The sequence below is a fragment of the Enoplosus armatus genome, chromosome 3 (genome assembly GCF_043641665.1).
Source record: "Enoplosus armatus isolate fEnoArm2 chromosome 3, fEnoArm2.hap1, whole genome shotgun sequence".
Taxonomy (NCBI): domain Eukaryota; kingdom Metazoa; phylum Chordata; class Actinopteri; order Centrarchiformes; family Enoplosidae; genus Enoplosus; species Enoplosus armatus.
Genome location: NC_092182.1, coordinates 18,332,885 through 18,359,081, shown reverse-complemented (window position 1 = coordinate 18,359,081; position 26,197 = coordinate 18,332,885). Strand labels below are relative to the sequence as shown.

At 41.9% G+C, this 26,197-nt stretch overlaps 1 protein-coding gene across 1 annotated transcript; it reads left to right on the top strand.

The window, feature by feature from the left end:
* Positions 1–308: 308 nt before the first annotated feature.
* On the top strand, positions 309–25,689 carry LOC139282288 (zinc finger E-box-binding homeobox 2-like). Its single transcript, XM_070901899.1, has 8 exons — positions 309–369; positions 19,067–19,354; positions 20,847–21,056; positions 21,983–22,176; positions 22,390–22,501; positions 22,769–24,279; positions 24,439–24,622; positions 25,067–25,689. The coding sequence occupies exons 1-8, from the start codon at positions 309–311 to the stop codon at positions 25,687–25,689; spliced, it is 3,183 nt and encodes a 1,060-aa protein (XP_070758000.1).
* Positions 25,690–26,197: the final 508 nt, after the last annotated feature.

Sequence of the window (26,197 nt, the reverse complement as noted above, 5' to 3'; positions counted from 1 at the left end):
ATAACTGTTTGTGCTATACCAGCAGGTCTTACCAACTTTGATTACTTTGTAAATGAGGAAGGTGCACGTTCACGATGCCAGCGCTGACCTCAGGGCCAACCTCTGCTGCTGACATCACTCCTCCTCACGGCTCGTCGCCTCTGCTTGGAGACCCATCAAGGTCTGAGTCTCCCGCTGTGACCGAAGGCGATGCCTCATCACCATTCATTCTCAGGCAGGCACTCAGGACTCACACACACACACACACACACACACACAGACACTCGCACCGCTACCCTGGACAACTTTTTGAAGCGAAATAAAGCGTGATGATGACAGAAGAAAGTAGGGGCAAACGAAGGAAACAAGCCAACCCCAGGAGAAACCGAGGTAAGAGACGTGCAGCGCTGGAAAGTTTTAATAAGTTGGTAAATGGTGCAGGCAGATGTTGCTGCGGCGGACAGACGCTCTAAGGCGACCCGCGTCGGTTTATTCTGCAGTTTGTTGAAAAACCTTAAACAATGTATTATCACTGCAGCAATTTGCTTTGCACTTTGACTACATACATATTTCACACACATTTTCTTTTTGCGGCCACGGTTTGTGATTGCACGGATGAGCAGTCCACTTTCATCAGGCTGGCAGCCACTGGGATTATTATTCTACCTGTAGAACACGTACCTGTGCGAGATCATTCAAGAACAGCCCACAACCGGGCTTTGTGAAATCTCAGGACCATATATATTTTATAAACCTGACAAAAGTTATTTTCTCTTTCAATGGCAAATCATCACGGATTTTAGAAGGATCCACGCCATCTTAAACCTCCCAGTGAAGTCAGAATCAGACTTTGATTTTGTTATTTTAAGTAAGAAATATTTCTTTTTGTCAAACAGAAAGGCTTCATGCAGTCTGTTACTGTACCTCAGTGCGACTTTCTCTTACATGTAGGCTTTAGTTTTGTTGCTGTTCACGCTGAAAGCTTAACCTCCTCCGAGAGTGAAACTTTCTAGGATCTTGCTCCCTTATTATGTATGTATTATATGCCCTGCTGTGCAACGAGCTTTGACATTTTACATCAAGTTTTCGGGAGTTTGATACTGTTTTTATATTAACACATTTAGATATAAAGTGGACTGCATCAGAGGTAACAAAAAGGAAAATAGCTTTGGTGGGATTTTCAACTATCTTCTTTCTTGAACTACAATGTCACAGTTTTAATAACGTTTTTTTTTTTTTAAATCAAATCTCTTAATCACTTGCATGATAAAAAAAAAATGTACATAGATAATTAACCTAGTTTTTTCTATATTTTTCTTCGCATGTAAAGGTTTTGAAATATGATGCATTTATTTAAAGTAGCCTTTCAGGTGCATATGGAATTCATTCTGCTACACATTTTGAGTTTTTAATCCTGCTGCAATTACATGACTATCAATCACCTTATCAAGAATTAATGGGAAACCTTAGTTGACCTTTAAGCTTTAGATTATGTCAGTTATCAGTTTCTGTGAACGCGCTCCCTACAACAGTGCTGAGAGGAACTTCTAGACAGTGTTCTGAATTTAGAAACTTTGTTGATACTTTGGTCTTCATGCATCAGGAGGTGCCTTGTTTGTGTGTGGCTCTGAACTCACAAATAGGAGTAAGCACACACACCTGTGCATGGATACACATATAAACATTTGTCCTTCTATCCTGAAGACTGAACATTTTTTGTTAGAATCAAATCCTACTAACCCAAAACAAACAAAAATGATTCACAACACTGAAGGCTTCTCTAACCCTAAATCCCCCCTTAAACCTAAATAAATCTAAAATTATATTAATACTAGTGGGGTTAATGGGTGATGCGTGGCGGCCAGTGTCTCTCTGCTGGCTCTGTGTTTAATGCAAAGTTGTTGGGTGATGCAGGGAAAGCCTTGGGATATCCTAAACAAACCTAACCATCACCCCAAATGCAAACGTAGCGGTAAAACCAGGGGAAAAAAACCCAGAATTATGTTGGTCACTAAGGTTTTTCATCATCTTGCTATCACTGAGAGGATATTTTGTCTTCGAAAACCTACATGAGCACACACACAAACATTGCTGGCTTTATTCTCAACTCTCTCTCGAGGTTCATGAAAGCCATTTCAAGCCATGCGGCGCGCTTGTTTGTCTCTGATCTGACACACAACTGTCCTAAACCTATTTGCTGTGAGGAGTCTGTTTACTTATATAGTTTATTAGTTTGCTGTAAGTGTCTCTTCATTTTATTCAGAGAGGTGTGAAGCTCAGCAGAGTGTCACCAGGGTGAGATCCCCTCTGGCTGCCTAGCGATAACGGGGTGTGTGTGCACGCGTACACACACACACACGCTCACGCCTAACCCTAACCCCCTGACTGTCATGTAGCAGTTTGTCGACCGACTTCAGACTACCAGCAAAAGCTCCAGCAGTGACCTCAGAGGAGAGATAAACATCGCCTCTGGTCAATTTCCAGCATGTTTTTTTACCAGTGACGGCGTTTTAAAAGTGATTGTAAAGAAAAAGGAAAGTGATTATAAATTGAAATTTAGCTGAAGAGAATCTGAAAACTGTAAATGTCATGTTGAAGACTGTTATCTTTCATATATTCTGCAATATATTGTCAGTTAGGACATAGGTTCAGGCTGCATTTTTTCCCCCACTATGAATTGTTAGCGAATCGGCATGCGCGCCTGCGCTGATGGCAGGCTTATACATAGCATATGTGTATGTCACACATGCGTCAGTGTATGTGAAAAGTCTGCATGAGTGAGTGCTTGCTGCGCGTACATCCTCATGTCAGTGTAGAAATGTGTGTATTAAAGCTCTGTGTAGGATTTGGAATGTGGGGGCGGCTGTGTGAGCAGGGAGTTAAAGGTCCTTGATAAAACCAAATGAATTTGGCAGGCCCGACTCATAAGACAGCGATTTGGGGATCTTTTCCAAACCAGAAGAAAGAGAAAAAAACATAGGCTGACTTTTCTTCTCTCTCCAAGGCGCCTATTGATTATGTCTCTGTCTCCCACAATAAAACTGTCAATGTTCACCAATCTTAAGCAGCGTGACGAAATTACTACTCTTCATTCCTGGCAGATTGAAAACAGTCCTGAGACAAAGACAGGGAAACATATCCATTTGAAATGATGACCTGTATTTACTGGCTGTGAGAGAGACATTTGAGTTTCAAAGAGTGTGAATTAATCAGCTGAGCACTTATAGCCAACAGTTCAACATCCCCCCTTCAGGGCCACAGTCAGTTAAACCGATGATTTCTGACACCATGGTGCCATTTGCCTTTTTCCTTATTGAGGGAGATAATGGTGAAATTCATCCCATATGTTTTAATCATCAAATGTGTTTTTTGCTCAACTGTACTTACGTATATGAGCCAAGAAAAATTACTGGATGATGTTTGAAGAATAGAGGAGATTATTTGCCTATTTTACTCAACCAAAAACTATGCCATGATAATTTTTTTTACAGTGAAATGTATTGGTAACACTTTACAAAACGGTACACACAAATGTGAGTAGTTACTAAAGAACGAATTGCACAAAGTTTTTGATTGGATCAAATCAAAACTTCCATAAAGTCATGATCAGATAATCATGAGGTAACAAAGGACTACACTGTAACTACTCAGTATGATGTACCACTTTACGTGGTGCACAAACAAAGTAACTAATTATTAAGTAATTAGTGATGACTGAGTGGCAACTAGTTCAGGAGCGACTAATGAAGAAAGTGGCCATTATTCCGATTTACAGACTTATGAACTAATCATTACCTGATAATTCATTAATATAGTATCTCCCAGTCTGTTCTCCAGTAACTCATCATTATCCACTATTGAGTTACTCAGGAACTACTCATTAACGATTTATCAGGTTGTTCCTGATTCATTCCTGTTTTGTGTACAGTATTTTGAAGTGTTACCAATAGATTTATAAAGAAAACAACTGAAGTCACTGAATCCATTCTCTATCTTAATGAATGGAGTGAGTAGGTGCAGGACTGTGAGCCTCTCAGCAGAGGCAACACCGTTAAGATTCCAGTTTTAGAAAATGTTGTCATTTAGTTAAAGTCTTCTGGCTGTGTTATGTTTGGGCTTTCCCCTGCCCTCAAACTCAGCAGGCGTCTTCGCCAGAATGACATCCGCACGACAGATCAGACTCATTCAAACCCTCACTCTTGAATCAAATGTAGGATTGTATTTCACCCTCACAAACATACTTAGTCCCGTTGCCTTGCGCGTTATGTTTTGTTAGCCCATGAAAAACCTCCCTCTGTTGTTGAGTTGATGTGCCTTTTTAAGAGAGAGCTTTCTCTCTCCATGTTTCCCTCTCTCCCTCTTTCTCATTTTTCTTCTTTTTTCAAGTGCCAATTTATTTAAACTCCTTTCCCCTTTTCTTCTTTCTCCTTCATTGATTTCCAAACCCCAGTCTTTGTATGCAGCTGGGGCCCAGCTGTGTGTCTGTGACTGTGTATGTGTGTGCATACGTGTGTGTGTGTGTTTGTGTGGGTTTTTCTGGCACAGTGCTGCCACAGTGAGCATAGCACACTGTACACAAAGGACTCGAGCAGCAAGAAAGAGAGGGAAAAAGAGAAAGAGAGAGAATAGGGGGAAAACATTTGAACGTTAAAGACTGAGGCTCTTGTACTGTACAGAGTGGAGGGGCCGGGCCTTTTTGGACCGGGCCTGCTTTAACGGCAGATGTATCGGCGCTCAGGGATGAGGGGTGGGGAGAGCGAGACAGCAATGAAGAGCCCAGGCACCACAGTTTATTACCAGGACTCTTCAAGGGGCTCAGCTCAGGCGTCAGAACCAGCGGGTGGGAGGGACAGAGGAGGAAGAAAGGAGAGGAGGATGACAGAGGTTGGGAACTGATGGGGTTGACAGGGCTGGAGACAGCGAAAACAGTTCTTCGGCGTGAGAAGACAAGAGACGGAGGGGCTGAGGGGCGTGAGGGGTAGAGACAGAAGAGACGGGACGGGCGACAGAATGTGGGAAAATCTAAGTGTTTCCTCATTTGTTCCTTAACGTTCCCACAACTCCAAGTGTCACAGATTTCTCCCATCCTAGCTGTACGTGTTTGATGCCAGATCTGCACAGCAGTAATGGGGAATCCCTTGATTGAGTCCCTCTGGTAGTTTTCACGTGTTTATGATTATTGCTCATTCTGATATTTCAGATGTAGCCAAAGCAGTCCCATGTCTTACTGTACATTCCTGCCGCGTGGCTGCCACGCTGTTCATCCACTCCAAGGGAAATTATTTGGAAAAGTTTTGCAGTGCCATTGCAGGATTAATACACACAAAGGGGTTTTCCGCCATATTAGCACATGCACATGACTGCTTAGAGCTGTAGGATCTCTTTTGATGAGATGTTACAGCAACATTTCCTTTTCTGCATGCTGAAACAAAATATACAATTTGTCTTTTGAATCCACTTGGACTGCTCACAGACATGTAACTTTTATTCAAACCCTCACGATCTGATCCCTTAGTAGATGATGGTCAGATTGTCCTAACAGAGAAGAATAGCACAATGGTGAACACATGACTTCAACAGAAACTTGTGAACTGAAAGTGTGTAAAGGATCACACTCCTTTAAACTGTAAGAAAACACTAATAGCCACAGAGTTCATGAGGTGTGTGTGTGTGTATATAGGTGCTTGGCTATGCACTTTTCACACGTTTAATTACAACTGTATTTCTTGCGGCTCCTCACTCATATACAGGCATTTCTATTTTTACATGAAAGGCATTTTATCTGATATAGAAGTTTTACATAGTGTATACTGATATTGCAAACTGATTCCTTTTCATTCTTGACATATCCCATTTGCAGTGTTATTATTACATTCTTTGTCGTTTCTTTGGCAAGACTCCTCACCATTAAGTCTATTTGTGGATCTTCCTTTTGTGCAGACAGCCTGAGTATTATGTGTTTGATATGCTGCACGTGTTTGACAGAAGAAAGAGGTTAAAACTATCCAGATAGGCAGGCTGTCTGCTCACAATTTATAGATATGTGCTGTTTTATCACACCTCAAATTAAATTTGGAAACCCTGCTTCAGCTGTCATGTATTACAAGGCCCAGATGGGTGGCAGAGAGAGCGAGAGGAGAGGAAGAAAGAGAGACAGGGAGAGAGAGGAGAGCAGGCAGACCCACTCAGAGAGTGTGCCAGTGTTTGTCAGCGAAGGAACTAGATATAGCAGAGCCGCAGGTTGAAAGAGGAACAGTTTTTTGATATGTGATGTATATCAGCATGTGTTTAGGATCTGCCTTGATCACCTCTGAGACCAGAAAACCTCACACCTGCTGGTTCAAGAAAGGAAGTAGGGCTTTTGGTTTCATCAGTTTAACACTCTTTGTTTTGTTTTACTTTCTTCTCATACCTTTTCTGCCTTTTTTTCGTTCTGTCTCTGTGATACAAAGTCCATTTTCATATTGTTTTGATGTTTTAAAGCCAAATATTAGTCTGTGTTTCACTTTGTCTCTTGCGCATCTGACCTTCCACTTACCATTAGCACCATATACACCAACCACTGCTGCTCACTGAAAATATTGTGGAATTTAATGGCTGTATCGAAAGAGAAATAATAATTTAAAATGTTTAGCTGCGCATTGCATCATCATCAACATCATCAACTTAATGCAGAAAATCATAAAAACACTGCAGTAATACTCACAACTTGCCCACAACAGCCTATTACAACCAGGGGAATGAAAGGGGTTGCCATCACGGTATAAACAGCATGTTAACTTGATGTTTTCTTATGGTATATAATGTAACATCATAATGCCCAGTATTCAGTATTCATGTATAAACCATCATCTCCTTGATTATCAAAAAGGCAGCCTGTCCTGCCCAGTCCACCATAAATGATATGATGGCTGAGTTGGTACTTCTATTGGCCCAGGTGAGGAAAAACAAAAGCAAAACTTATGAAAGAAAGATATGGGAGAGGTCCGCCAGCCAACTCCCCCTCTTCTCCTCTGTCTCCCTGTACCTGTGATCACCTGGCACCACCACCTTCATCTGACCTGCACATCCCTTCTGCGCACACACATACACACAGATACATACATAGATACCTGGGAGGGAGTAAACACATTCCATCATGAAGTGAACATGCTTCACTGATTTTAAGTACCACCTGTAACAGCCAAGGCTTTAGGTCTTACATTTTACACACATCTCTATCTATCTATCTGACTCCCTCACTATTAGCACATTTCCACTTTGTCTCCACCAGACACGTTCAGAGGCAGTGAAGGCATCGCCTCTGCAGATGCTACAGAAATTTCATTAGTTCAGTGGTCACTGGTGTTACAAAAAAAGTACTTTCAAAGAAATACTCTGCAACATCTCAGATTAAGGTCACAATGAGGGAAATGTAATGAGAATGCTGTTTTTGTAATGGTTTATGCCTGTAGTTTTTTCCAGGTCTGATAGACTCAGAACACATTGGTCAAACCCAACTCTTACCTCAGACAGAGCAACAATGTTGAGGTTTGCTAGCAGCGTGCAATATTAGATCATTCAAATGAATCTTCAGGTATGATAAAGAACAGGATCCATAGAACGGAAGTATTTTGCGCTAGAAAGGAAGCAGCGCCAATAATCAGTATGTAGTGGTCCACTCTGTCATTTATCACTGTGTCACAATCTAGTAGATAGTCTTATCTCATCTTTTTTTTTTATTTCTCATGGTACGTGACAGGTTATCACGTTTTTGTTGGTATTGCAAAATTACAAAACCAGGAGAAGGTTTTTAACTAGAAAGTGCAGTCACTAATAAAAGAAAACGGATAAGCAAGGAGAACAAAAAACATTCTGAAGTTGTACAGAATCAATTTCTTTTTCCTCTTTGGCTGTGCGGTCGTCTTTGGTACCTCAGGGAAACATTGTAGTTATGATTATATGGTGCATGTGTCCAGCACTGCAGTAGAGATGGAAGGGGAAGTAAGTCATAAGGCAGCCTGGCAGCATATAAGAGGGAGGTAACGTCATCTAAATGATACAAGTAATAGGTAGGTGTGAATGTGTCCAGGCCTGATATTGGGACGGGGCTCTGAATCTCAGACACAGATCTGGAAGGTTGACTTCATTGACTTCTTTGACACTCCCTCCTCAGATTTGTAGTTTTATTTGGCTGTCATCTGTTGCCTTTCTTTCTTCTCTCCCTCTTTGTATGAGTCTCTCTTTCTTTTACTGTCTTCTCCTTCTCTCCTCTTTCTCTATCATTCCTTTGATTCCTCTTTATCTCCTCTTCCGTGTGTTGCAACTCCTCCACCTCCTATCCCTTTCACTCTTTCCCCCATTTTTATCCACTCCTTATTCTCCTGCTTTCTTCCCCTCTCCTTCCATCTATCAATCCTCTGCTCCTCCCAGCCTGGGTTCCCCAAACCCTGTACGGTCGCCATCATGCGCCCCCCCCCCCCTCCCTCTCCCTGAGCGCCTCCCCTGTCCCACTGACACCACACGCTGCTCCCATCCCCCGAAAACCACTTCAAACAGCCAGCGCCATCAAAGCCCACAGTCAGTCAGCCAGGCAGCCAGTCAGCCAGCCAGCCTTCTGCTTCGACTTAAAATTACTGTCGTCCCAGTCGCAAGGCTGCTTTCCTCTTCTGATACACATCAAAGATCCTCTTAAAGTCCCAAAGTTTGCTTTTTAAACCTTTCTTCTTGTTGAGTCTTTTTTTATATACATTATTTCGCTGGTTGAGGTTTTTATTCTCTCTCTCTCTCTTTCTCTCTCTCTCTCTTCTTGCCATCATTTTTTTCTCCAACTGGGCCAGGTCAGTAATGACATGCACACACTCTCTTGTGCGGTTCTGCTGCCTTTGCATTTTTCTCCATGACTTTAATTAGTTTCTTTTTCAAGGCGTTGGTTCAGGCTTCACATGCGCAGCACACACATTTTCTCTCTCTCTCTCACACACAAGTACATCAAGCTGTAACTAACAATCATACGGATGTGTGTAAATTAATATTCAATATGACTCATACATCTTGCTAATCAAAACTGCACAACCACAAAAAGACACGTTTAATAGTGTGTGTGTGTGTGTGTGTGTGTGTGTTCCTCTTTTAGCTGCCTGTATTTCTTTAGATGTGCGTGCTTGAACGGCAGAAAAAGTGACGAAAGAAAGCAGAGAGGCCGGGACACACACACACACACACACACACACACAGAGAGAGAGTAGATGGCGTTTGCAGGCATTTGAGGGACGATTGAGAGACAGACAGAAAATAAAAGCGACAGAGTGACACACTGGAAAAGCATATTTTCTCTGTTTTAAAGCCACAGAGGTCACATGTGGTCACTCAAAATGTTTCGGTGTATCATCGTGTAATGTTGATGTGTGCCAGAGGATGGCGCCCCGTCTGTATGTTAACCAGGCAGGAACTGACTGCCAGGTTCATCTTCAGGCTGAAACATATTTAGATACAGTTACATCCTATACATAACTTTATTCTTTACTGAATGCGTTTTGAGCCCTGCAGCAGTGGATGCTAGTCTGTTGTCGTCTTTTCATCAGGACATCCCTACTTGTCAGTCTTTATTTTTTACTTTTAGTGGTTGAAAGTGTAGAAAAATAACAGGGAAGGATTATTATTATTATTGTCAGTCGTAGTGGCAGTAGAGAGCTGTAATAATAGTTGAATTGATACCTTCACATGGTCTGCTCTGATCTTTTATATCTTAATGTGGTTTCCTCAGAATTCTTGTATCTTGTGTTTTAAATCTGCTTTGAGTGGTTAGATGAAGACATTTCAGTCTTTAATGCAGTAAATTGTCCTTTCCAAGAACACCACATCTCGCAAAACACCTCTCACAGATCTCATATGCAGATGTTTGAAGTAGACAAAGTCAGTGGGATACCAGGCATATTTGTTTCACCCTCAAAACAAATCTCCCAAAGTGAGTAACTGAAAGTTGCAGCTCGAGTTGAACTAACCAAATCCCACATTGTATAGCTGTTAAGTTAAAAGAGAAGTTTTATTTAGCGTGCACCCCTATTAAAAAACTTCAGAACCTTTGTGCTCCGTCAGAGAATGTTTTAATATTCAAAAGGAGCCACTATTGTGTGGTTTCTTGCGCCAACGTACAAAATAAAGAGCCACATCAGAAAGCTGGAACAGTCCCTGAGCATTTTCATGTGTAAAGAAAAAAGAGGGAAAACAAATTTGGAGGGGGGAGACAGGGGTATTTATAGAGTGGTGTGAGAGTCTTTGCAATGACAGGAGCCTAATGAAGTGGAGTTTGGGTTTTGATTCACAGTGTGGTGAGTGCGTGGGTCCCTCTGTGACCGTTACTGCATTCCAGCACCGATCCCTCGCTACACGGAAACCAGCGCGGGCCACATGAGGAGGGCCGACTCGAAATAACGTGTTCCTCTAACAGAGCTAACCTTTCCCACCAACGTCAATCCTGCTTCCAGTGTGGCACACAGGGCACGATGGCACTGACACTGAGCTCAAACACGGTGACAAGGCTTTATTCATATGTGCAAGCTCCTACACACAGTATAGATACGGTACTTAGGTAAGTTTGTCACTGCTGGTGAGTCATTGACACGGTAAATGAGTAGTACAATTTGGCATGACATAGTCGGGAAGTCCAGAATTATGTGTTTCTTAGTTTAACTTTGATAGTTCAGTGGAAACTATATTAACTCTCTGTGTGAGAGTTTATTACAGATGCGTAATGAGGAAGCGAGAAAGAGACAATGGATGAGATTAGAGGTGTCTGAGAGAGCAATTCCTAAACTGTCTAAACACTTTTGTATTTTGCTTTGGATTTAGAGAATCCAACTAAAATATAGTTCTAGTATATAAAATATATAGATAAAGACATTCATTATCCAAAACATGATCTCCTCCACTCTACCGTGTAACTGTAGAGAAATTCTGGGTTACTTTTACAAGCTGCCCACAAAGTAAAAAAAAAAAAGAAATGACACAAAAGCAGAAAGCCACATGTATCTTCTTTGAAGATAAAGGCCGGTGTCAAACAAGGTAATTTTTTTTGATAAATGTCACTGTGGTGGTCTACAGGACAGGTAAACATGGTGGCAAACATGTAGGCAGCAGCATACAGGAAACCTCCAAAGGAAGAAGACAGGCAACCACAAAGAGTCTTTGCACACCTCTTCACTCACACCTTGTCTCATTTCTGCAAAGAGAAAAACTGATTGCTGCATGTTTTTGCATACATACTAATCTCTGTTTGATAAACAGCCTTTTTTTTTATTGTTCAATAGTTTTTGGTGCTCATTTTTGTCTCTTAATGGGCAAACTACACACAGCAGACAGGTAAAGGAAAAAAGTGAGGCAGCACTTGTGTCATAGACAGAACTTGTCAAATACATTCAACTTTTTCATTTTCCTCCTTTTCTGTGTTTTCAGCATTTGTTGAAAACAAACAAGAAGAACCCATAGAAAATGAGACTGAGGTGCTTCTTCGATTTTTGCCCTCTGTGGTTTGTTTTGGGTGATCTGTGCACCTCCCATAGGCTAAGATGCTGTATGTATATAAAAAAAGCATACCCTATAGAAAGAGGCGACATTATCAATTGTAGAAGGTAACAGTTAATGTAATGATTCGCTCTACCTGTGAGAAATGTAAAGCTATTAATTTTGAAGTTCCTGTGGAGGCAGCTGTCAACTCTGTGAAAGTTAACATCATTATAGGCTACAAAAATATATCATGGCTGTCTAGAGTTGACTCACCACAATCTAAGAATACATACAGCTCGGGTGGGAATGTACAAGAGAGGATGAAAGTATACCCTGTGAGTGTGTTTCTCCTTCTATTTCTTCACACCGCCTCTCCATGTGTGTCTGTATCTGCAGCTCAGCGTACTGTACCTCCTAGTGAGTCACAATTTTCTCATCGTTTCACCAGCACGTATATGCACCTTTGTGGTGTGTTTACTGGTCTAGAGTTATTTTGGACCCCATTTCTGTTCATGCATAAGCACACACAGACGAGGCAGCACAGAAAACGCTGTTTGAGTGTATGTGTGGCATGTTTAACACTTACTCCATCATGTCACCTTCGTGCTTCGCGTTTTTTAGTCTCAGCACAATACACGTGTTTATAATTCCCTTGGGTTTGGCAAATGAAACCATTAAAAAATAGCTCTGTGATCTTGATTACTTGAATTTACACATATTCTGCTGTATTTAGAGAGCACCAATGATAAGCAAAGATGTGCAGTACACATGGGTGAGGAGCAAATATGAGTAGGAAGACCTATCAGATGTAAAAAAGAAAAAAAACTTTGTCTAGAATTGAAGGTGAAAGATAAGGACAATAGCAGATACGCCGTTATCCTCTCAGTTTCATCATGAGGTAGATTAGGTTGCCCTGCAGCAAACAGACTGTACAGTAAGTTACAGCTACAACTTTGTAACTATTTGTTTGGTGGTTTTGCTGTAGATTATTTCAGCTTGTTTGCTGTTGCTTTAATCTGTTGCTCTTTTGAAGTCACACGAGGGCAGGTTTCCACTGAGCAGACATGGTTCTCTGTTCGGTGCAGTGATGTGACATGTAGATAAAGAATAACAGATTAGTACTACTGATCTCGATCAATTTTCAGATGCCCTGGCCCTTTCAAAGCGGCCATAGCAGCTGTACACAACACCACAGCGTGTTACAGTCGGTGTCTTGGGGGCTGTGCTTTGATTCGCAGAGGCTCCTCTGAAATCGTACTGAGAACTCATATGTGAATAATGAAACTAACACCAGCGCGCAGTCACACTAACAGCGCAACTCGTTGACAAATCAACTTTGAGAGTGGTATCAGTGGCTTTGAAGCTAATAAAATGCCAAAAGGGATTCTGTTTTTGTGTCACAAGGGCCCTAATTGAGCAGAATCATTAAAAGCCGCACTGATCAAAGGCAAAATAGTTTCAATACGGTGTTTGTTGTCAATTTAAAAAACCCTGCTTGTGTGCAGAATTGCGCCGCTATTGTGCACGCTTCTGTCTCTGCAGAGCCTTAATCAATATGAGGAAATTAGCTTGGTGTTTATTTCTTGAGCTGATTGTTCTGTGCACCCCTGCGTCCTTCAAAGGGCAGATGTTGCCCCTCGGCTGCACATTCTGTGGTGGTGGTTTAAATGCTCTGACAGGGTGGTGTCTCCTAATGAGCGGGACATCTGAAGGCACAGAGCCGTGACTTTGCTGCTGTGGCACCGCATGGGCTTTAACTTTTCTATCTCTGCAATTCAGATATTCATGGAGTGTCACGGACACACACACACACACACACACACACACACACACAGTTATTGTCATGTATTTCTTTGCTGTTTTTGATCACGCTGTAGTCCTCTGCAGCAGCAGGCCGGTCTTGCTCCCCATTTGTGCCCACAATACAAGTTGTGTTTGTTTGTTTTTCTGCATTTCTCTGTACCCTAGTTTGTGTGTATATGTGTGTGTGTGTGTGTGTGTGTGTGTGTGTGTGTGTGTGTGCTTTAGGGAATTTCCCTCTGTAGCGTGTTTTTCACAGTTCGGCATCAGTTGGAGGATTTGTGTCAGGGACAGTTTGACACTGCTGCTTTCTATCTCTTTCTCTCTTTTTCATCTCTAATTCCTCACTCCGCTGTCTCTCTCTCTCTTTCTCCATCACTCGTTGTTTCTTTCTTTCTCGCTTTCAGTATAGTTTATGCTCTGCGCAGCTTTCCTCATGCACTGGTGTCTCTGCACCTCTGTCTCACTCTCGTCACCCCCCTCTCTCTAACATACACGCCACAGCACTGTATACCGAACACACTGCAAGAATGCAAAATCACATACTGCACCACACATCACATTTTAGCATCTCTTCCACCACACTAATATGACCTTTACAATCCCGATTACAGTGTCACAGTTCAGTCTCATTTATTCTCGCCGGCAGCCATTTGCAAACTTTCTTTTTGGCTTGCTGCCAACCAGCTAAGAAATGACTGTAATGAATTGAACTAGAACTTGGTTAGACGTTCATATCAATGTGTTAGTGGTTATTTTCACCATCATTAGACAAGAATGTTTGCACTTCCTCTTCTCTGGCCACAGAAATGCAATAAAAGTGCAGCAAAACATCACATTACCACCATTCCTATTGGTTAGCATGTAATTTAGAGCATTTAATCCTCAATTTGCTGTCAGGATTCATGATATAGTTTGTAAAACATTTGGATGAATTGAAATTAAGAGTTGCATTCCAAAATGAGGCAAACACCAAGAGGAAAAGTCAGCACTGATATTTTTGGTATCGCACACTCTCCTGTGATCTTAAAAAATGACAACATTTTGAAATGATATTATCAGTGTGCTTTTTTCCCTCTCAGTGCTGTTAGGGCAGGTCAAACCAAACCAAACACAAAACCAAGGTGCCAAAGTCAGAAGGAAGCATCACCCAGAGAGAGAGAGAGAGAGAGAGTTGCTGCTAAGATGAAGGAGATCAGGTGGGAGGTGTTTGTTCTTAGTTGCGGTCCTCCCCTGACTCATTGTACAAATGTCAGACAGCAGGTATGAATATGAGAGCTGCCACAGTGAGAATTTTTTGAATGGCATGTTTGATTTCTGCCATATATTTTAAGAGAGGCCATCGTTGTCAACATGAGGGCACTTCGCAGATGAACATGGATTTACTTCTTCTCTGAACTGCTCTCGTAGGTACTGTAAAATGACAATACACACATTTTCCTGCGCTTGCTTTTTGTCAGCATGTGGGCGGCCATGACCCTCATGTGGTAATTTATTGAGTTCAAAATAGCAAGTGTTGTGTTTCTTTTGACGCCTGTGAAACCAGCACAGTTTTAACAGTTCAAACATTCACTAAAACCAAATCATTTTAAAATAATATCTTATATGTATTTTTGATATTAAAAGGAGATCTGTGATAAAAATATGATGGGTCAGGATAAGTCTTCATTAATGTCTCAGTGTATTCAGTTGACTGTATCCCAGTTAATGTTTTGAACTGTATGAAATGTATCAGATATTACTGTGATGTGGCATGAGCACCGTTATGTCACATGAAGAGCAACGTGGATTTCATATCTTCTGGGTAGCTGGAGGACTGATTGATATCAGTTATAAAAGCGTTATTTGATATTAAACTTTAAAATGTGATGACATAAGAAGATTAAAAGTGGTAACCTAAAAAATTGGAAAATGTATTTAAATTCTAAAACTAAACTCAGGACTTAAACAGATGTACTGTACTTGATTTTATTTCCTGTGAATATTTAAAAATTCATTTTAATGGTATGCATATGGTGTGTGTTTAATGGTTCTAATTTTGGGCATATAACAAAATCTGTGCTTTTATGACACGTTTAATTCAGACACAGTTAACAAGAGTATCAGAAACTACTACTACTACTACTACTACTTTTTGTGCCCACTGTGGGTGTTACTCAATATGTCTTAAACTGATATGTGGTTTAAAAGTTATTTATTGGGTTGTTGTTATCTCATGTGAGGGATGACATGCTATTAAATAGCATCCATAACATTACCTTACATTACATTTTATTTAACAACCTTGAATTGTAAAAATCAACAGAACGGTAACGACTACACTACGCCGTAAATTGGGCCTGGCCTTGTTTGTTGCCATTTAAAACCAAAAGAAACAAACAAGGTAATTTCTAGGTAATTATTGCGTGCTTACCATTTAGCCACATAATTACTAAGTCAATACCAGATCACATGTGTGCATCGTAAAATAAACTGCAGCTTAGCGTGTTGCTGTACAGTAGATGCCCTCTGGGACATAAACAGTGCAGAATTAGAGTGGCACTGAAACTCTGTACTGCTGTGAGCAAGAGACATGTTGAGAGGATTTTTTTTCTTCTTTACATTATGTGATTTGTTTTTGTTTTAGTGTGGGTTGCATTTTTATACGGCTGTGTAAAAATTCTGTGTTTCCGCCTGACACACATATGTGCTTATGAATCTGTTCAGGCGTTATCCGTCTCTGCCTGGCTCTGGAAAACTGACTATGTAAATAATGAAAGAACTACTGTAGGTCATCGTTTTTTTAGGCTTCAGTTGGCAGGCAAGGCCGTCAATCTCTTGGATGTTCACTCAGGCAGATAAAGCGACAGATTAAAACAGTGCTGCGGCGTTTGATCCGAACACACTGTTGTTGTCAAACTATCAGAAACAGGCCTCAGAGGAGCGAGTGATCGACGTTGTCAAGCATGATGCAGCACAGTTCGCTTAGCTCTCTGGATATGAGTCACGTTCTTCCCACGCACACTACAGTGCATGCACAAGAGCAGTGGACTGTTTTCTACTGTGCTCTGCTGTGTGTTATTTTGTGTTCGGCGTATTCCAACAAATTACACACTCTCAAAACTCTCGCACACTGCATGAATTCATCGCTCTCAAACTCCTTTGTACCTTGACATACAATCTCTACTTGCAGGCAATCCCAAACCTCCTGCGCTGTTCAAAGATTTAGCCGCCTTGCTCCAAAAAAAAAAAAAAGAACTATTTGAAGGATGCAATCGCTATCCAAATAAATAAATCAATGGGCGCGGTAATGAAAGCCATCCCAGCGCGGTGCCGCTTTAATGACAGCACATATAGGCTCAGTGTCACTCACTGTCATGGGAGAGAAAATTAGAGCCAATTTCATGCTAATCAGGACCAGATTTTGCTCTTTTTGGGCCCAGCGGTATGTCCCATCATCCAAGGAAACTCCTGCAGGGCTGATAGGTCGACCTCAACTACATCATATAACTTCATAGCTGTCTGCTGTAGGGAAGCACATTTGATGACCAATTTCACCCCCCATAAGAGCAAGTCATTCCTCCCCATGTCAGTAGAGCAGCATTGCATGGAGCGGAGGCTTGGGTGACTGGCCTCGGGTGAATCACAGATTTGCATGAGCTCACTTTTTACAGGGGTGTAACGGAGCCGGGGCAGGACATACAACTCGCTGATACAAACAGATACACATGTAGGTGTGTTGGATTAGCTAATACACTCATTAGAAGAATGTGTGTAAATTGTGCAGGCGCACTCACTCAGTGTTTTAAATGTGTGTTTGTGATTGCGGGTCAGCCCCTCAGCAGCACTGGCCTCCCCTTTTGATCTTCCAGTAACAGAGTAGATGTGTGTGTTATTTGTGTGTGTCTAGATGTAAAGTTGATGCCGTAGATTTGCTAAAATGTCTCCCCCAGTATACAGGCCCTGGCATTTGTCACTGCGCGCTGCGGGGCGTAACTGAATGTGTTGAGGAGTGGAAAGCGAAATGCGCATCAATTATTGTGTCCACCAGCCAGTGAGGGCGCATTTAGAACGACTCAAACAAAAATGAAAATCTTTCAAGAGTGACTGAGAGTTGTTTTGACAGTTTAATGAATAAACTTTGTTTGTGTTTTGTGAAATTTAATGAGCTGTGAAACCTTATTTTCACTCTGATCTGATGAAAAGAGGCACAAGACTCTCAAGGCCAAAGATAAAAATGTATTTGAAACTAATAAGAAGCGTGACGATGTTGCACTTCGAGCTTCATCAGAAAGCGTATACATTCACATCGACACAAAAAGAAGAATTGGCCCTCTGTATGTTGGCACAGTCCATGCCCCCCCCCCCCCCCCCCCCCCCCCCCCAACAATGGTTTGGCTTTCTCTGATGGTATATTTCAAAGGCACTGGCAAAGGAGTCTATTTGTGTTCTTAAATAGTCATTACTTGGTTGTGATTAGATATTGCCAATCAGTGAGAGGAAAACAGAGAGTCCTCAAAAAAAGCCAAGGAAATAAGAGCCTACAGCTGAAATCCCAGGCATGTGTTTGTGATTGTCATTTATTGTCTTTGCCATGGGAAAAAGTAATGCGCCTTTCCAGTTTTGCATCAGTCTGGGCACCGATGGTTCAATTTTAAATCACAATATGTTATTTATCTTCTTACTGCTGCACTACATACCTGTTGCATCACAAATTTAGACATTAAAACAGATTTTGTGTTCTTTAAGAGCAATTACACTTGCAAATGTTTTATTTCCAAATAACATTTTACTCTTTGATACAAAGAAATTTTGAAGAGATTAATTCTAAAAATGACAAATCCTCTATTTTAGAGTAAATGTTGTAATTACAATGATTTATAGCAACAAGCTGCAATTTATTGGATTGAACTTTGATCACTAAGATAAAACTTTTGCAACTTATTTTTGTCATGACCTTAATTAAATAAATACATTTTTATTTAATTAATCTGTTTTTAATGTATTTTCAGTTTTAAAATGAAAGCCACATTTTACTCTCGGTCACGTCAGAGTAAAACCATCCCTTTAGAAATTACGCTGAAATTGATCAGAAATGACTATTAATACTTTATATTTCTGTGTCTGAACTTTTATATTGTGTATTTTGCTCAGTCAATATTTGAAATATCAGGATTTCTAGTTGGGACTCCTCTTTTACAGTCCTGGAACTGCTTTGCACAAATCTGTATGTTGCATGCTGCGTCTGCTTGTATTGATCATAATCCGCACATCAAACCACACAAAGCCATATAAAACATCTCCTGATAAAAAACACATTGAACAACTTCAACTGGAGGCAGTTTTATTCTTCTCAACACTGAAATACAAATATATAGAAAAACTAAAATAAATAATAGTAGAAAGATATAGTTTATAATTTACAAAATTGAATTTCTGGTTGTGTCTTTCCCCTGTTCAGTTTCAGTTCCCGACATATTTTTTAAAATGATGCAGCATTGTGTCTGGTTTGTTTTGATCATAATCTACACTCAACCAACTAAATGCCATCTGAAGTGATAAGAAACACATGTCTATTGCATTTCGAATCATTAAATATAATACATATATATTTGGACACCACAAAATGTCTCATTCAAAGTAGATTAAAGACACGCGTTCATGGCATATTTGAAAATACAATATAGTATTGCAAAATCATACACCCTTAATGAGCATACGGCCTGTTTTTCTGCGTGACGTTTAAACAGAACTCATCAGTCGGAGCCAGTGTCTCTTGTCTCCCTCTCAAATGTTGTATTGTCTTTCTCTTTCCTTCTCACAGTGGATGCTGAGCAAGTGAGTTCACTGGGATCCGAGGGGGAGGATGAGGTTGGCCTGTGGAGCTTGGAGCCCCAGGACTGTCAGGAGAGCCTGGACAAGACAAGCCTGACGCCAAGTGAGGGGACGGAGGAGCCGGGGAGCCCCGCTCGCTCAACGCGGCCGCACAGCCTCAGCCCCGCCAGCAGGAACTACTGGGGGCAGGTGGAGCCAGAGGCCGAGACCACGGAGGACGCCACCACTGCATCTGCCACCGACAGAGAGGCAGACCAGGAACCATTGAGGATGTACTGTAAGTTATAACCTGAAGTATACATACTATACTGTCTTATTGCAAAAACTGTAAACCTTTTTTCCTATTTTCTGAACTATAAAATATCCACGTTTGTTTCTGAAGAATTAAGGCCTGTCCAAGAGAGTAGCAAAGCTATGTAAAATGTAAAATACAAATGTGCTGTATGAGACTGCTGTGTCGGACACTACTGTACGTGTAAACAAGTTTACAGTGTTTTTCTGATGCAAGACACCTCCAGTCTCATGATGCTTCTCAGAGCCCTCGAGATACACCTTCATATCAGCTCCTTGTGAAACCATGCCTTCCCTACAAGCTGTTCCTTTTTTTCACTCTTCTCTTTGAAAAGGCAGCCTTCTGAAAGCATGACAAAAGAACTCATCCCACACAATGTCACAATATTTCCATGCATCAAAGAGGTGACGTTACGGTACTGAAATCAGCACTGCGCGACGTGAGGCTTTCCCTTTTATTTAGGAGAGATCAAAGGCTCACGCGGCTTGCCTACTAACAATCACTTAGCTCCCTCGCCTCGTGTGATTTGGCCTTGCCTGACGAAGGCAAAGCTGAGTTTTTACAACACTCAACCGCACAGGCTCTTCCCCTCACCACATAAAAAACAGCTCAAAATATGCCAACATCTGCAAACATTTGAAAAATCTTCCTCAAAGTCGCTGCAAGCTGCCTTGATTCGTGATAGGAGGCGCCCTCTCTTCTTCTCGTGGCTTTCTCTCTCTCTGCCTGCATGTCACTGCACTCAAGGGCACGAATGAGAGAGAATTCTTAAAATCTAGTTTCATATCTGGCCAACTAGTTCCCTGAATATATTGTTTTATCTGTCAGTCTTCGAGTAAACAATTTAGTTTCATTAGATTCAGTTGATCAGTGTCACTTTACAATTTATCCCCTCTGCACACACATACACACACACACACACACACACACACTTACACTCGTGAATATATGAACGAGGCATGTACATTCACACAAAGTCAGAGAGCAAACTCTTTCTCAAGAATGTAATTTAACACATAGCACATGAACATGTAACCGCAGCGACAGCTCAACTGCACTGACAAGAACGCTGACCAGCTTTAAAAATGTTACATTCAAAAGGCTATAAGTCATGTAGGAATGACATACATGAATCTGCAGAATAACTGGATATTGTTTGTGCTCTTTTGCACACTTAGTTTTTGTCGTCTGCATTTTACTTATTTTCATAACACAGCTTCTATGCTGCCGTCTCAGACAGGATTTTAACCACATTAAATAAAGGAAGAAAGAATTTTGTAGCAATACTAATCTAATTCCTGCAAATGTCACTAATAAGTGCTGTGTGGGTGCATGTATCAGAATTATGTATAATATTTTACAAAATGCCAGAAAATGCTCAACAGTTTCATGTAAGAACTAACATCTTTTTAACAATGAACATATTTCTTTTTTTATGGATATTTCAGTTCCTCTGTATGTGTTTCTCTGTTCCCAGGTAAGAACTCAGACTCCCAGAATGCCTTGGAGGACCTGGCTCACTATGAATTTCTGGCCCAGTTGAGGAAGGCCTCTCCCTCAGCCAGTCTCTTGGACCATCTGAGCCACAATGGCACGGCAGCTGTGTACTACCCAGGCAGCAGGCATGATGAGCTGCCGCCTGCCATCTGGTCGCCAGGAGCTCAGCACCGCTCACCTGAGGGAGCAGGTAGGCCGACGAGGGAGCCGCTGCAGAAATCAGAATCAGAAAAATCAGAAAATCAGAAACTGTTTATTGCCAAGTAACATACATTACAAGGAATTTGCTGTGGTCTGAAAGTGCTATTGATTCGATAACAAATAAGTAGAATATAAAAAGTAAAATAGAATAAAAATAAAAAATAAAAACAGCGATAAAAACTGCAATGATACTGAATAGAAAATCAACAAATCTGAAACGGCTACTCTTGAGCCAGGCAGTGTGTTGTTAGTTCGAATGAGCTGCATGATGACAGTAGATAGTCGTGATACCACACATATCAGATTGTATGCTAATGTTATTCTGAGAAAATGGAAAGGACAACAGAGACTTTTCATGTATCAGCTTATCAATCGCTGGTTCAAAAAAGAGCCCACGCATTTGTCATGCCAGTCACAGTCACAGTATGACGTTTCCCCACAATTGTAGCATTTTGCTTGTTCAACATTTTATATCAAATATATCAAGTTGATGTAAAAGGTCGTGTCATAGTTGAATAGTTTATTGAGTTAAATATCACAATACAAACATATAAAATATATTCACTCAATAGGTTCAAACAGTATGGTCCTGTTGTTGTATGAAACATACTTCAGACTTTCTTGTCTGCACCTTTAAATAGTGAACTAAGATCACTTGAGTTACGCTCAAATTGTACTCTGAGGACATAATAGTACATGTCAACAGTGTTACATGAGCACAGATGTTCAGGTGGTGTATGAATCCATCCATCCCGTTTAATAACATGATGGGCAGAACCTTGTACATGTAATTCTCTTCAATACAGAGTCTAATGTTAGTTCCCAAAGGATTTTCTTGCAGTTAAAGTTTTCGTGTGTGAAATGTGTGAGAATGTCCATGGTCTGTTTAAAATGTCACCTCTTTCCGGACTCCAGATGCAGGGAAGACCCAGCAGGCCTGTCCATTCTGCCACAGGATGTATCAGCGAGGAGCTTCCTTGAGGGACCACATCAAGTACTGTCAGGAGAGGGAGGGGGGCCACATGGTCTGCCCACTCTGTGGATACACTGCCACCCTTAGGGCACAGATGGAGCAGCACCTGGCACTTCACAACCAAGTGCAGGACAATGTAAGATACACACAGACAGCAGGAGAAACTTTCACTACTGCAATGAGGCCAAACTGTCATCACTATATTGTATAATATGCTTATTTAGTGTTACAAGGTTATTTATTTGTATTTTTTAGTGGATAAAAGTGATAATCATACTTCTTTACAACCTGAAATTCGTCCCTAAATGTGTTGTATTATAAAACTAACAACAATGTCTTATCATCCTAGAGTGCCATCTCTTTGGATCAAGGATTGGAGACCAGGAAGTTCAAATGTCTGCAGTGTGGGAAAGCATTCAAGTACAAACACCACCTCAAAGAGCATCTACGCATCCACAGCGGTGAGACAAAATAACATCAAAACAGTTGTACTCACCCATCAATTTGCTTTTGTTTCAACCATATCACTAACCCTTACTTATTGTGCCAGTTATATGGTATGAAATTATACCTAATTTGATGTGTTTACAGAAAACAAGTTAAAATAATTCATGACGGGACATGATAATTATGAAAAATGTGAAAACATCACGCCCAAGTTGAAGTCATTTTCAACCTACTCTCTGCATCTTTTGACTAATGTATCCTGTCTGTATGTCATCCTCCAGGCGAGAAACCTTACGAGTGCTCCAACTGCAAGAAACGTTTCTCTCATTCTGGCTCCTACAGTTCCCACTTAAGCAGCAAAAAGTGCCTGAGTGGTGGAGGAAACGGAGGGGGAAACACAGGAGGAGCTAGCGGTGCATTTAATGGACATAGCCAAGGCTCGTACCACCACTCATTTCCAACGTCTCCCTCTGCAGGCGGGGGGAGAAACAGTAATGACAAGGGCTCGCCATTGGCTTCACAGACTCAACTCAATACCAGGCCTCTGGGTCGAGCACCAGAAGATCCTCACCAGCTTTCACTGCAGGACCCCAACCACAAGCCCACAAGCTTCCCCAGAGCTTCAGACCTGGCTCGGCTTTGGGACCCCTCGGCTGAGCTCTCTCTGAGGGCCAGTATACTAAAAGGCACCACCCTGCTGCCTTATCTGCACTCTGGGACCAAGTTTGAGCAGATGCTGCAAGAGATGCTTCACAGGGAGGTGAAGAAAGATGAGGAGATGGACAGAGGAGGAGCTGCAGCAGAGGAGAGGAAGGTGATTTACAACGGAGGAGGGTCTGACACGAAGGTGTCGCCTGACAGGAGACGAGAGGCAGTGAGGTCAGGTGAGGGGGAGAGAGGTGTGCTTGGGGTGACGTGTCGCTGGTGCTCCCAGCTTTTCCCCAATGTGGCGGTGCTCCTGCAGCACGAGCGCTACCTCTGTAAGATGAACCGAGAGGCAGTGGAGGTGCCTGAGGGTCTTCGCAGCAAAGACCACCCCTCGTCACCTTTATTCTACCCCAGATCTGCTCTCCAACTGGAGAACAGCAAATCGAGTGAAGTAACCAACGGAAACAAATCACCACTACAGAAGCCCAGCTGGCACTCCGTACCGCAGCAGCTTCTGGTCGCGATGCACTCTCCTCCACAGCCTCACCATGATGCTCTGTCCTCACGAGCGTTCTGGTCCGGCCAGGAAAAAGGAAGCCCAAGCCAACCAATTAACCGCTCCCCAAAGCTGTCATCACCTCGAGCCAGAAGGAGAGTTCCCTCTTCCGGATTCGGTTCGCCGGTCTGCCTCGACCTCACCAGCTGTCCTCCTGAACTGTCCTCCTCTCAGAACCAGACCGAGAGCCCCTGGTCACAGAACGAACCTCTGGACCTCTCCCTGCCCAAACAGCTCTCAGACCAAGAGGGGAGAAACAAAACTGTAAATGGCAACTCAGCCAGAGGAGAGAGGAGAGAGCTCGGGACCCAGCGGCTTAAGAGACCAAGTCCAACTTCGCATCTACCCCTTCACCACCACCCGGTCTATGGCGGGGCTGGAGCTCCTGTGTTTCCAGGTTCCTTATACAATGGATTTCCTATCTTCAACCAGTCTGGTTTAGGCCTTTCAGGGCATGATGGCATCACTGCGATTCCATTCAGCCAGCCAGCTAATAGCCCTGGGTTTCTCTCTCCTATGGCTTACATGATGGAGGCAGACGCAGAGGCGACGCTGAAAAACCTCTACCAGGACAGACAAGCTCTCATGGTGAGTAAGGCTTCTCTTCTTCCAGGTTTGTTTTAAAGAATTATGTCTAATTACTAAAGAACAGCCTCAAACATACTGCAGAAGCAGTGATCTGATTCTATTGTAAAGCATTGCTGTAAGATTGTGTAGACTTAGAATAATAATTATAATTCTCCACAGGGTGAGGCTTTAAGCCGTGGAGCTCTGGACTACCTCTCTCTCATGGATGAAGGACTGGAGGGGGAAGGAGTGCCAGGGAGGAAGAGGCTGAAGAAGACAGACGAGGGGCTTTACGCTTGTGACATTTGTGAAAAAACCTTTCAGAAGAGCAGCTCTCTGCTCCGACACAAATACGAGCACACAGGTCAGTTACTTGTGCACAGTCTACAAAAACACTTATGTGCCATTTCCTGTACTTCACAGATTACAACAATATCTGTTAAAATGTTAAAAGGAATAGTTTGGAAATATGCTTATTTGATTTCTTGCTGAGAGTAATCAAAACAACTCTTCTAAAGTTCACTAATTCATGTACAAGATGCATCTTGTTTGTTTAATTTGCACAAAGACTAAAGTAAGACAGAGCCAAGCATGCTGTTTCCATCCTTTGTGCTAAGCTAAGTGGCTGCTGGTGGTAGCTTACTTATATTTCCAAAAACGTTAAACTATTTCTTTAAAAGTTTTCGACAAATAAAAAATACCTACTTATGTTTAAAGAAAATTCAGTACATTAAAAGTCTTTCTATTCAAAAAAAATAAGCTGGTACTTTTTGGGATATTAGAAATAATCTCTCTGTGTTCATCACAGGCAAACGTCCTCATGAGTGCAAGATATGCAACAAGGCCTTCAAGCATAAGCACCATCTGATTGAGCACAGCCGGCTGCACTCTGGAGAGAAACCCTACCAATGTGACAAGTGCGGCAAACGCTTCTCTCACTCCGGCTCATACTCCCAGCACATGAACCACCGCTACGCTTACTGCAGCAAAGACCAGGATCCAGACCAAGACCACGAGGAGATGCCTTTCACCCCAGGGGCGGGCAACAATCTCGGGGGCCACCTCGCTGACGGGACCCCTCTGTCCATGGAGGATACCCAAACCCCACGCTCCTTCCTCAGCGATTCCAGTCTGGATGGAGCTGTGGAGGCCCTCAAGGAGGAAGACGAAGAGGCAGCAGTCAGCGATGGTCATGTGGAAGAGGCACGTGTGAGTCCAGGGGCAGCAGAGGAGCTGGGAGGGAGCCCCATCCAAGAATCACCTACAGGGGAGAATGGAGTGCAAAATGAGAGAAATATTTACGATGTGGCAAACCATATTGACAATACAGAGAGACAATTCTGGGACAGAGACACTGAGGACCAGAATGGAGACTTGGACAGATGTGAACTGAGCCTTGATATAACAGATTTACCCAGAATAAAAACTTAAGGTGACTTTAACAAGCCAATACAATGCATATACGATATATATTAAGACTTTTGATATGTTTTTTTCTCTCATATATATATATATATATATATATATATATATATATATATATATAAAACAGCTCCACAGATTCTTTTACTCGAAAACGCACAGAACTGCCAAAGCAAAGATGGCCTTAAAGAGGATAAAGCCATGCAAACAAAATATCTGTGACAATGCAAATTACAGTATTTTATCATGCAACATAGACTTGATGTACCCACAGTGTTTGTTTGATTTTTCCTTAATCGTTTTTTACTTGGCAGGACAGTTAAAACATTGGGTTTGACTCGTCTGAGGTCATGTCACATACCCAGATGTGACATTTCAGAAATCTCACTTATTAAAGGCTTGCTGCTGCTGACTATTGCACAACCCATAAAGCAGAAGCTTTTGTAATTTTACCAGTGGGTGGGTTAAGAAACCAGGCCCCCCTGCAGGAAATGTTTGTAGGATCAATTGCAGGATG

Bases quoted from the DNA above. Each gene is read 5' to 3' on its own strand.
- LOC139282288 (XM_070901899.1), top strand. From the start codon at position 309: ATGATGACAGAAGAAAGTAGGGGCAAACGAAGGAAACAAGCCAACCCC. The intron at 22,177-22,389 runs GTAAGATACACA...TTATCATCCTAG, and splicing joins ACAACCAAGTGCAGGACAAT to AGTGCCATCTCTTTGGATCA. The intron at 24,280-24,438 runs GTGAGTAAGGCT...AATTCTCCACAG, and splicing joins AGGACAGACAAGCTCTCATG to GGTGAGGCTTTAAGCCGTGG.